This window comes from Vanessa atalanta, chromosome 13 (genome assembly GCF_905147765.1).
Source record: "Vanessa atalanta chromosome 13, ilVanAtal1.2, whole genome shotgun sequence".
NCBI classification, from domain to species: Eukaryota; Metazoa; Arthropoda; class Insecta; order Lepidoptera; family Nymphalidae; genus Vanessa; species Vanessa atalanta.
Genome location: NC_061883.1, coordinates 7,258,562 through 7,271,887, shown reverse-complemented (window position 1 = coordinate 7,271,887; position 13,326 = coordinate 7,258,562). Strand labels below are relative to the sequence as shown.

General features: G+C 33.0%; 1 protein-coding gene across 1 annotated transcript; it reads right to left on the bottom strand.

Moving 5' to 3' along the window:
* On the bottom strand, positions 1-11,550 carry LOC125068431 (serine--pyruvate aminotransferase, mitochondrial). Its single transcript, XM_047677545.1, has 8 exons — positions 11,399-11,550; positions 8,817-8,982; positions 6,574-6,766; positions 5,361-5,526; positions 1,768-1,923; positions 1,347-1,439; positions 999-1,247; positions 1-198 (listed from the first exon to the last, which is right to left on the bottom strand). The coding sequence occupies exons 2-8, from the start codon at positions 8,973-8,975 to the stop codon at positions 45-47; spliced, it is 1,170 nt and encodes a 389-aa protein (XP_047533501.1). The 5' UTR covers positions 8,976-8,982; positions 11,399-11,550; the 3' UTR covers positions 1-44.
* Between the last annotated feature and the right edge of the window lie 1,776 nt (positions 11,551-13,326).

Here is a 13,326-nt window from a genome sequence, read left to right as displayed (position 1 = left end):
GCTTGTTACTCATTTAACATATATTTTATAATCCAACGCGACATTTATAATGATGATTTAGTAAGGGCCCTCAATGTATCCGCCATGGCATCTGCAACAGTGTCTGCAATTTCTATAGAAGAGTTGACACCCATGATACCGACGCGTAAGGCTTTACCTGCAGTGGGTCCGAGGCCACCAAATATCAAGATATTGTGTCTGCAAATGAAAAACATATTTAAAATTTAACACGTGACATGTAATTAATCATATATGTATATATTTTTATAAAATAGGTAAATGAACTGGCAAATGGGTCATTTGATGGCAAGTGGTCATCACCTCCCATAGACACCGGCCGCTGTAAAAAATGTCAACCTTTCCAAATATTTATACATCGCCAATGCGCCGTCATTTCTGGTAATTAAGATGTTATAACTTAGATACCTTGTGAATAATATAAATAAAAAAGCAAATAAAAGATAAAATAAATACATTAACTAAGTCAGGGAATAATGAAATAACAAAATTGTTATTAAAAATCTCATGTAAATTAAAAAAATAGTTTAAGTAATATTATATGAAACCGTATAAAATAAAGAGACAGAAAGAGAAAAATACGGAAAGGTCGTCTATAGGTGGAAAATGGGTTTTTCCTCACGTGACGATTTCTGCCAGTACGCGTCAAAGGACTTCGTTACAATAAATTGCTTTATTGGCTTGTATGATAGTTCAATTTTTAAGTTATATCAATGGTAATACACATTGATTTAGGAAATAGTATTCTTAATATTTCATTGTAGTGTACAATGAAATATTAAGAATACTATTTCCTAGTCTATACGAGTTTAATTAAGTACCGACGAATATACTTTTCTTGATATTTAGGATTCTGTTGGTATACGAATCAGGTCTTGCCAGCTACAAGTTTTTCTAATTTATGTGATCGAAATCAAAGTGATCATTTACGTGCTGTAACTGTGTGAATTTTATGTTTAAATTGTTATAATCGTACTTACTTTGCTCTAAGATACTTGACAAATTCCATGTAATCGTAACCAGACGGTAAGACTACAGTGGTTACAGTAACCAACCGATCTTCCGGCTTGGGTATCAGGAACTTAAATCCATATTCCTGCAATCGTTTGTGAAATTGAGCTGTGGTTTGGACGTGGCGTTCCCAAAACTTTGGAAGTGTTATCTTGCAAACTTCCATCAAGCAGCATCTGAGTGCCCAAATCAGTGGCGGACTCATGGTGTGGTGGTACCTATGTATTTAAAATTAATAATAGGTATATAACAACTGTATCTTTTTGGATAAATATATATATTTATGGAATCAATCTTAAAATTAATCTAATACTGACATTCTTGTGTTACCGTAGCAGTTCCATTGTTGCGCCAACAACTTGATGTCGAAATAAAAAGGCGGATCATGTTTTCTGTTCTTTATTTTCTCTCTGAAAAAATAATAAGCTAGTAAATATATGATTATAAAGAATTTGGAACGACATATTTTTGTGTAATGTAGAGAAACTATTCAAAGGTAAATAATTGGATATTAAGCGAAGATCGCGACTTTAAATCCGGGCAAGCAACACTATTTTAACGCTTGACTTGTCTGACTGACTTAACACTAGTGGAAAACATCGAGGGAAAATATGTTTGCGGATTGTATTCACACGTGTCAGTGGCGTAAGTCCATGCAAAAATGTCAAATTAGAATAAGCTCTTTTCCCTAAAAATGGGAATCGGTTATGCTAACAAAATTACAGCAACAATACTTACTCGGCTCGCTTGCTAAACGCTACCGGGGAGATGCCAGCCGGTCCACCGAGTGCCTTTTGGGTTGACGTGTACAGGGCGTCCACACCCCATTCGTCCATAAAGAAAGGTTCTGCGGCTATTGATACTACGGTATCAATTATTAGGAGAGTTCCATATCTATAAAAGAAAGTTATTTGAAGTATTAACATACTGATGTCAGTATGATTAACGATTTGTAATTTAATATGAGAGGTATATATTATATAGAACTATTAACATTTCTTAATCGGAAGACATACGTGAAGGAACAATTTTGTTAATTTGTAAGCCTATAATGTAATATATTTTTATAACTTTCTAGATTCTTTTTTTATTTTGTGTTTTATGATACAGTTTGAAAAACATCGACCACTAAGCGTAATTATTGGTTATTTTAACTGATTTAGTAATAGTAATTTCAATTTTTATTTATTGATTTGTAGACTTTTAAGTATCGTACATATATGCTACGGAATACTCATAAGCGAATTATGGGGGTTTAAATAAAATGAATTATCATATATTAGGTCCTTACATATGAAACTTTTAATGTAGCTTATTACCGTACGATGGAAAACATGAAATATCGGTATATTTCCAAGTACGAGTTTTACCGTGGCACCAGTGCTGCAGAAACAGCTCGAAGAATTAGTGATGTGAACGGCGCTGGTCTCGCAAAAGAAATCATGGTACGTTTTTAGTTTCAATTTTTTCGTTCTGGAAATTTCGACCTTCAGAACCAACCACATGAACGGCCGGAGACCGAAGTGGAAAATGAAGAATTAAAAGCTATCGTGGAAGCGGATCGATCACAAAGCACTTTAGAAATAGCTGCAGGCTTCGGGGTAAATGATAAAATTGTATTAATCCACTTGAAACAAATTGAGAAAGTAAAAAAGAAAAAAAATTGAACGATGGATACCTCATGAATTGAGTGAATCGAACTTGTAGTATCGTAACATAGCAGTATCGTAACATAGCAGTAAGTATCGTAAGTATCGTAATCGTAGCAGGCGACGCGTGTTTACGCGTGTTTATGTTACTTTGCTCAACCGATAAAATAATGAAGGGATTTTAAATCGAATCATTACTTGTGATGAAAAGTGCTTACTGTACGATAATCGGAAGCACTCGTCACAATGGCTGAACCCTGGAGATCCAGCCAAATCCTGCCCTAAACGAAAATCGACTCAGAAAAAGTTACTTGTAAGTGTTTGGTAGACTAGAGCTAGTATCGTTCACTACAGCTTTCTAAAATTTGGCCAAACGATTAAAGCAGATATCTATTGTCAGTAACTGTAAACAATAAAGAAAGAAGTAGCTGCTAAAACACCGAGATTGGTCCATCGCTCTAGGTCACTGCGGTTTACGACAACACAAGACCACACACTGCACAACAAACCATCACTAAGTTAGATGAGCTACAGCTGGAATGTCTGCGACATCCACCGTATTCCCCAACCTTGCTCCAAAAGATTACCATTTTTTCAGAATTTGGACCACTTCTTCTTCAATTTCACAAGGAAAAAAAATCAACTCCTATGCGGTAGTCTAAGCCGCGTTCAAAGAGTTTATTGATTCTCGCTCCCATGGTTTTTGTAGTAAAGGGATCAATGAACTATCTATGAGATAACAAAAATGCATAGATAACAACGATGCATACTTTGATTGATTAAATATAATTGACATAAAAAAAGAGTTTATATTCCTTCTGTAACGCCAATTTGATATGTAAAGACCTAATATATTGAGCAAATATTTTAATACAGAAATAAGTCCGAACAAATTCTCCATCTTAATTTGTAAAAACACGAGAGATTTGTTCACTGCAAGCACATTTTAAATGTCTGCACAGTTTGCAGATTTTCTATTTTTAAAGTAAATATTTACGTTAAATTTTCGCCGCGTTCTTGCTCGTTTCCACTGCATGTTAATTGCGGACTCCTTGAGAAGATGTAATTAAAAGAGTTTTCAACTTGGAAGTGTTCTGTGACCTAAGTTGCGAGGAAAAATATCTAGTCGCGGGGGAAAGAGATAGGAGATGTAATTAGATTGTTCAGTTTTCCGTGTCTCGCTTCGGTACGAGGAATTAAATAGTTTTTCTGCTGAACTTTTCCCCGTTTTCAGTTGTCGTGAAAAGTGCACTCGTGAAAATTCTGTGACGTAATTTAGCTTATGAAGCAGATACGCTTTCTTGCTTTTGCACAATTAAAAGTGGTATAGTTTAGTTCTCGTGACAACGCGATTCACAACGATCAGAACGACACCGTGACTTAAAAAATAAAGCGCCTGACAAACATTTTTGACGTATACGTATGTATGTTTGTATTATTACAAAGAAATAATCACTTAACATCAGTTTTTCAACATTTTAATGCTCAGCTTAAGTCGTCGTTATGTATTAACACAGGTAATATTTCACTTATTCTTTCATGAACCAAAGGATGTCAAATATAAACATGGATTATGTTATGTGTGGTATTTCTATACAAATACAAATAAAAATGATATTTTTAGTTTTTTTAAATGGCTGTCTTATATATATATCTATTAACTATTTCTTACTTAGCAGATGTTTCTTTCGTGCTTATCGATTACTAAATTTTTCAAGACCAAAAGATACATTTATAGAAATATGTATTAAATTATGGGCATGCGTGTTAATCACTCAAAGTTTTTGTAAAAAGTTCATTCTATACTTTTATCAGAACTGTCAGACCCTATAAATTGAATAAAATAAATAAAATCAAGCGTTAAGTTTAATATACTAGATAAAGTCTATTTACTAAGTAATATTATAAATTAAAACTAATAATTAAATAACATGACACAAATAAAAAATAATAATCAATGGGTTGGAAGAAACGGTGAAGTTTATTTACTAATTCATTTTCAAGGAAACATGTACGCTATCTGTTTGATTGCCCCTTTTCATGTAACAAAGAAACAAAAGTCGCCTAACAAACAATACCAAAGCTTGTCATGCAGGCGGGCTCCCTTCGCGACTCCACTAGCCTTAAATCATATAGCAGCGTGACACTTTTTACTAACAAGAACTCTTCCCACCCATTCCTTAGAGGAGGAAACTTAGCACAGATAAAAAATAAGCCTTTTATTATTCTTGTATCAAGCTTTATATTACAAACGTCCAATTAAAGTGGCGGGTGAGCCTGTGTTTACTTAACTAATGGACGTTCCAGATTAAAAATAAACACTTTAGAGGCATGTTGATGTTGCGAAAAGCTCGCGTGCTATAAAATATGTGAATTTACCTTTAAGAGTGTTGGCGTCACACCACCCCCTTATTGTAATGTGAGACTTACATGCGATGCAAATTTATAGGTTAAATATGCACAATAAAAATGAGGTCGAGTAGCCGCAAGCCGGGCGCGCGGTTGCTGTTCTACAAGGGTGTTTAGGAGTATGCAAATTTTTAATGGGTGATAGCTTTACAGCCTTTGTTATGGATGTTATACATACAGCGTTGTCTGTCTTGAGCCTTGTTCACTTTTACTAGATATAGCAGAATTGCTTTATGTTTTAATTCATTTGAAAATAATATAATCAACATTTACTTGTGGCACAGATCTCCAAGTCCCACCAAATTCTGAACGGTCCCCGTTGAGGAATCCCCATGAGTAATGAAAAGGGCTGTTGGCTTTAATTTCTGCAGCTCTCTCTCGATCTGTTCCAAGCTGAATGTCGTGTAGAAAGGGATCCGAAATTGTACTGCGTTTATTCCTGTAATCAATTGGTTATTAATTTAATTTTGCCTTGGTTGTCGTAAATGGTATCATCCTTTTAATTTTAAATTATAAATGACTGAAGTAATAGAATAAATAAGATTATACCTAGTGTGTTGTTAAAGCAACACAAAAAGTCCGTTAGCTTACTTCATTACCACGTTAAAATAACTAAAAACAATTCGATTTATGTTACTGTACATCAAAATCAAAACTTTTGAATGTATAGAAAAGAAACAATTCGTTTTTCTAATAGAAGGTACAATTATTTATAAGGTGTAAATCAAAAACATTCTTATAAATACGTTTTGTATGTGTAGGACTTAAACGTCTTATTACTCGTAATTTAAAAACGATCGTTTAATGATGGACAGTAATAAATAATTATTCGTTAAATATAGCCGTTTGGCATTAGTCATTGTCCTAATACAAGTCCATATGTAATTTTATAGGTATACAGTATATTTTTAATTTGTACTTGCAATAAATAAGTATACACTAGGAGTAACTTCACTTACAAAATAATAGCATTCATACAGGTAAACAAAAGGTATTCAGAAAACTATAATTTTAATTAAAATATATATAAGTTTACAATGTATACTTTTTTTAATCAATTACAGTAATACTGCGTGACGGCTCCCTACGTCCCTACTCAGTCTGCTATTACCCAGCGGAAATACATTTTGCTGCACTTTAATGTAATTTTTCTTATACATATATTCCATTTTTTATCCTTCTTAGTACTTTTGATGGAAAATATTCTACATTTCTATTTAGTTATAAATAAAAAATAATAATATTATGTAGCCTTATCACGACGTTATATTCGATTATATGCCGTATTTAAAAAATAATTACGGTTTTTTTTTAAATTTTCCTTTAATATTTTAAACTATCGTCATAGAACTGTTACCTTAAAAACGCTCGAAACAAGTTAAATCGAGATCTTTAACGCTCGTTTCGGAACCGCAAAATATGTTAATATACAGATATTGTTAGTCTTTGATAAATATATATGTATGACATACATAAACTTTATTACCTTGTCTTTTAGCCATATCGTAGGCTCGTTCGTCCCAAATGCCCCTCGTCGCGATCAACAGAGTCTCTCCTGGTGCTACGAGATTTGTGATAACAGTCTCGATGCCTGCGTTTCCAGATCCACTGACAGCCAACACAAGATTGCTTTTAGTTTGGAACAGATACTTCAGTCCGGCTCGAATGTCCGCCAACACCTAGAAACAGATATTTCTAAAACTATATACATAACGATTATGTAAAGTAAGTTATCCGATAGTAATGATCACTATTAAATTCTAGCGTAAGATTATTTATTATTCAATAAATATAATACGAAAAATAAATGCAGGAATATTTTCTATATTACATATTTATTTCTATATACGTATTATAATAATAAAAGATGTGTTTTTTAACACTAAATAAATCGAAAAAAATCTCGGTAAAATGACGAACACATCCTCGTCGACGGTCGTCCATAGATATTGGCGCTGTAAGAAATATGAAGCACTTCTTAATATTTCAACGCGATTGAAGAACTTTGTAATTACATTAACTCACTCACACTTAAAAAAGTAAACTAATATTACAAAGTAGTAATAATTTATTGGTAGTAAGTGAGGTGTCTCTCTAAAATATAATCTCACATAATTATTTTTCACTTTTAAACTACTTTTAATGTAACAACTTAAAGCATTAGCATTAGCATTAGCAGCCCGTAAATGTCCCACTGCTGGGATAAAGGCCTCCTCTCCCTTTGAGTAGAAGGTTTGGAACATATTCCACCACGCTGCTCCAATGCGAGTTGGCGGAATACACATGTGGCAGAATTTCGTTGAAATTAGACACATGCAGGTTTCCTCACGATGTTTTCCTTCACCGCCGAGCACGAGATGAATTATAAACACAAATTAAGCACATGAAAATTCAGTGGTGCCTGCCTGGGTTTGAACCCGAAATCATCGGTTAAGATGCACGCGTTCTAACCACTGGGCCATCTCGGCTCTTAAAATTCATACTTAATAATACATAAGAAAAACATCTTAAAATTTTATTAAGTCAACATAAATATAAGAAAATTAAAATGTTTGAAGACAGATTTGAAGAATTTGAAATCAGAAATAGTTGGTGTGAATGAAAATTATTATTTTAAAACTAGCTGTACCCGCGACTTTATGCACATTTGAATTTAACAAATAAGTTATTGCTGTAGCCTAAGTTACTTCTTATTACATCAGCTATCTGCCAGTGAAAGTGTCGTCAAAATCGGTCCAGCCGTTCCAGAGATTAGCCGGAACAAAAATACAGACAAACATTTTGGTATATGTACCGTTTATACATACATTTAGTAACACAGACACTCCAATTTTATTATATGTGTAGATAAAAAAAGCAATTTTAGACACTGTATATGGTCGAAGTAATTCTTCTATTCAAGTTAATTTGTAATACATTTCTATTAAATTAGTGTGATAGGAATTGAATAGTTATATGTATGGACCGTAAATCAGTGTTGGGATCCAGTTGCAAATGCAGTTACTGATTCAATTTATTTTAAACTGGACGTCTACTCAATTAATAAAACAACTTTTGTTCTGCAATCTATCACGATTGTCGTATTTTGTTCTGGTTTCATTTAAAAGATACAATGTTGAAAAAACCTTCAAAGTTTTTTATGAAAATTTGTTTTTTTTCCCACGAGTTACTGTACTCCAAAGACACATCTTTGATCATGAGCTTGTCGCAACAGTACAGGTTTATATTTCATACAGTTCTATGGCTATATTAATCTACTTATACAATTTCAGCTCATACAGATGCTTTTTATTAAATACCTCCACTAAAATATAGTTTGGAGTATTTTTTACCATGTTACCCAAGGGCTGTTTGGTAGGACATGTGACATAACATCATTTCACGTCTGTAATATGAATTTAACGATGTTTTACTAATGCAATAAACACATATAATTGACGACCTCCGTGGTCGAGTAGTGTGTACACCGGTTTTCATGAGTACGCCACTCCGAGCGGTACGGGTTCGATTCCCGGCCAAGTCGATGTAGAATGTACGATCAGAGAAATGTATGTGATGTAGTCCAATATTTATTTATTATTTATTATTATATAATAGTACTTACTCTGATTTAAACCCACGATCACTGCTTAAGACAAGCTTATCCTATCCACTAAGTTATCGCGGTACACAACTATTACTAATATGTATTTAAAATAATTATATTAAATTTAAAAATATTTCACTCACATTGAAGAATTCGTCACAAATGGGTGATAGAACTGGTCTAGTGACAGCTTCAGCGACCGAAGGCCACAAGTCGCACGGGCCCGGTCCGCATAAAAGCGGCTTTTTGAAAACACGATCTTCTATCTTCGGTACTGGCACGATCATATGTGACGCAAACATTTTGAGTCTACAAAAAATTAAAAGTATTTTAAAGTATCGGCTGAAATAAATAATGTTTTTATATATTCTTCAAAACACGCTTTATATCACGTATATAATTCATTAAGTTGCTGGCGCTTGGAGCTGCCAGTTAACCGGTGACTACGTCAGATGCATCTCTGTTGACAAATCGGTTTAGAATACCTGACGAAAATAACTATATGGTGCCCACCCAGACCTGCACGAAGCCACCAAGTAAACCATTGGACTGTTCCAGCTCATTATTGTAATATTGTCATGTAATATTTAAAAAGGGAAGGCACAGGTACGAAGTATGGTAAGTACAACTCAATAAGTATTGGTAAACGTGTAAATATATAATAAATGGAACATTTACTGCTAGACTAGTATTGATATTCGGATAAACAAGTTGAAGAAATTGATTATTACTCTACTAATGTTACACTATCAAGTTTGATTATTCCTGGATTTGACTTTAAAGAGCACATCGGTCAAAAGTTGATATTGAATTCTATTTCGGGTTGTACCGAAAATCGTTTATTCATTTCATACCACGGAGAGGCTATTGACCTTTCTTTCAATATACATATTTCAAAGGCGTAAAATATGTTTATATGTTTTTGATCAAAATCGTTTAGATAGACTATTTTCTTATCGACTTGATTTATGTAGTCGTGACTAACAATATCATAATATACTATATTCGTTGTATAGTTAATAGTTCTATTTTTCGCCCTATTGAATATGAACTTTGTCTAAGTGGTGTATCCAGGGCTGCCAGTAAAGCCAACTTATTTAACTCAGCTTTCACTGAAATTGTACGGAAAGAAATCTTATTATACAAAATATCGGAATTGGTATGTATTACTTTCCTTCACTTATGAATATGTTTATAATGATATTTTTTGTTATGAATTTGAAGCTACCAGTCTAGCAACCACCGAAAAACTTACGTCTGAATTTTCGCGAATTTTTTTTTACATTTGACTATTTTTTAGCATCCAGTAGTAAAGGCAATCTGTTATACGAGTTGGATACAAAAGATAACTGCATTATACACTTTCTGGATCCAATTATACGATCTGGCAACCCTGAGAGATTTAAAATGCGACTTTCATAATATGTGTATCATATATTATAATATAGTTCGAGTATTGGTGCTCAAATTACAATTAATAAATAGCGTATGAATTAATAATAAATACTATTTATAAAAATGATTGTGTCGTACAAGTTTTGTTACGATCGAATAAGAAATTTTGAATCAGCCTTAATTTCAATAAATACAAAATAATGTATATATGTACATACATGTGTACTTCAATAAATATAATTATTATCTTAAATAATTGAATGTATTCAAAACATTGTAATTTAATTAAAACCGGATTAACTTAAAAATGCCCAAAGCGGTTATTTATCCACTTCAAGACTTTTATTACATAAAGTTAGCCAAGAGCAAAAAAGTGTCGCGCGTTGTAATATATTCAGCTCGTTGTGACCGATATTTTGGACGAGTAACCGTGAAGTTTGGTTACCGGAATCGGGTTAATGTTTAGATTTAGTGCTAATAGGGTGGTTGTAAATTTGCTGCAATGTTCTGGCGCTATCGGATGGTACATTTGGCAAGTACGCCTCGCCCGGGGCGCGCGACGCTTGCCAGCCTCATATTTGTTCCGCCTGCTATCGCCCGTTGGTTACCGTGGTTTAACAATTGTTTTTATATCCCATTTAACAAGACTCGTTGCAATTACTTCACGCGGTATAAAGTTAGAGCGAGATAGGGATAGTGCGATAGGAAAGGCCGGAGGTCGGGTCGCACGCGATGTTCTGCGATAAGGGTTCTGTTATGAGATTGAAAGTGGAGAGAGGATAAAACAAGTTCAATGTTGCTTCGACAAATTGATTCGATTCCCATCGCAACTGTGGATGTTGTCCCGACGGATGAACGGCAAAGAAAGTAGACAGGCGATCCGCGGAGACCTTCGTCCGTAAATAAGAAGCTGTATTCGAGTGCCATCTTCTCGGAATTGATATTCTTAAAACGATATTCGAACAAAAATCGTGTTTATTTATTTAGGGCAACTAACAAAACATCACGAAAAAGTAATACTTACTTAAAATTCAAATTCAAGTTACTATAACATGTGATAAAGTAACATAATCATTGACATAAATATAACGCTACGTGTTCTTATTAATATAACATTACACGTAAGGAAGAAATAATAAAAATAACAAGAGTTCATATATGTTGCTTACTTAAAATTAACATTTTTTATAATGAATTATCATTATTATTTATTATAAAAAACATAATTTGCTAGTAAATAAGTTACTCGTAATATTTGTTTTATTAATTATAATATTTATTATTAATATTTGTTGGAAGAAAAACTATGTCAAAATTAAAGAGTACTTACTGTGAATATTTATACAATCACTAACACTGTAACACTATTGAATGATTCGTTATAAATTTTTTTATTTACAAGTATCACACTATTCCACTGTCTTGTGTACAAGACGAGTGATTGGTTAAGCTGTTCACAGTAATGGCGGCTTGGTGATAACCTAATAATTTGTATAATTATTATTCAAAGACAAAGATAGTTAAGAGAATGCACTCTTGTACACTCATTAATAAATTATTCTTATTCTTTGTAACCTTACGTGACATTTTTCTTTGTCATTTAATAAGATTAAATAACATTTAATGTTCGTTAAATTACAAATGGTTCGAAATATAGATTTTACTAAGAATAATTTGTATGAAACTCAGTTTTTTCTCCGTTCCAACAATAAAACTATGTAAGTTATATTAATAAAATACATTGAAATTAATTAATAATGTATTTCAATGACTAGTCGATGTTTTTATATCATTTATATATTTTTATTGAGTAATAGACCTTATGTTTATTTAATATGAGTTTCAAGTTGGATAATTGACAAAGATGAAATTAAAAAATTTGTAGCACTCTCTTTGTGTTTAATAAAAGAGACTAATATGGCAACTTTTGTTCGATTTTTCTGTCACAGAGTCATATCCTTTCACTTGCCAATAATAAATGCCGTTTTTACTTTTAAATTTTGAGCAGCTCTTTGAAGGATTATATGAAATTTAAAAAAGGCTCTGTGGATCCGGTTTGACGTAATAACACTAAGTACATCCTTAATGTAATTCATCAATACCGGCAAAGAGTAATACTTTGTACTGCTGTGTTCCGATTTGAAGGATGAGTGAGCCAGTGTAATTACTGGTTTGGTTGATGATGGGTATATGGGTGATGTAAGGAATGGTTAATATTTCTTACAGCGCCTTTGTCTATGGGCGGTGGTGACCACTTACCATCAGGTGGCCCATATGCTCGTCCGCCAATCAATGCCATAAAAAAAAAAGATCTAGGTTTCCAATCGCATCCCAGGCGCATTGGCGATGTACTTCTTAAGCTCTAATGTCTATGGGCTATCCATTTGCTAGTTCGCCTACCTATTTTAAATATATGTATATATTACAATGTAGTATTATACTGTAGATTCCATTTAGAAAAATAAAATTGGGGTGGTATTTGTAAATTTCAAGCGTGCGTGTTTTCATTTCATTTCAGTTGTCTAGATTTAAATAAACTAATGGTCGATTGTAATACTGGTATATTTACAGTCAGTGTTCGTTTGTTTGACTTATAATATTTAAAAATAGAGTGATAACAAGTTCTTAATGTGTTTCCTTTGTAACGGATCAAATGACAAAGATAACTCACACAACGAAACGATTACTTCAAAACCATGACATGATTTTATGATATTTAAATTCCCATTAGTATGGCACTTCCATTTTTATATTTAGAAATAGTTATGTTACGTTAATCAGGCTAGCTAATATGCTATACATGTAGACTGGGTTCAACAAAATAATTAATTGGACTTGTCTGTTAATAAATATACGTTACGTTTACATAGTGTACGTCTGTATTCTCACCAGTCATTTAATATTAGAGAGTCATCAGTTCATTAAAGCCCTTCTCTCCTGTAATAGTTTTATCAACACAATTCAAGCCGAATATCAATCACACACTGACATCAATTTGTATAATAAAAGGTACAGCCATATTAAAAAATGTAAGCAGTCAAAAACTTCAAGTGCAATGTATAGAACACTATTTATTTTCCTAAGATAAATAAATTTTCATAAAAGTTTTGAACATTGGCTAATCTGAGCGTAACAGCCCATTTAAATCTGGCTAGTATGTTAAAGCTCGTTTCTAATGCTATTAAATTCGGACGTAAAGTGAGTGCAACTGCGGCTTCCTGATTAGAACAACGGGCTTACTTGCGCTAAATAAAATTA

Coding starts and splice junctions, on each gene's coding strand:
- LOC125068431 (XM_047677545.1), bottom strand. CDS start 8,975: ATGTTTGCGTCACATATGATCGTGCCAGTACCGAAGATAGAAGATCGT. Junction 5,527..6,573: donor CGATATGGCTAAAAGACAAG/GTAATAAAGTTT, acceptor AATTGATTACAG/GAATAAACGCAGTACAATTT. Junction 199..998: donor GTCAAGTATCTTAGAGCAAA/GTAAGTACGATT, acceptor TTTCATTTGCAG/ACACAATATCTTGATATTTG.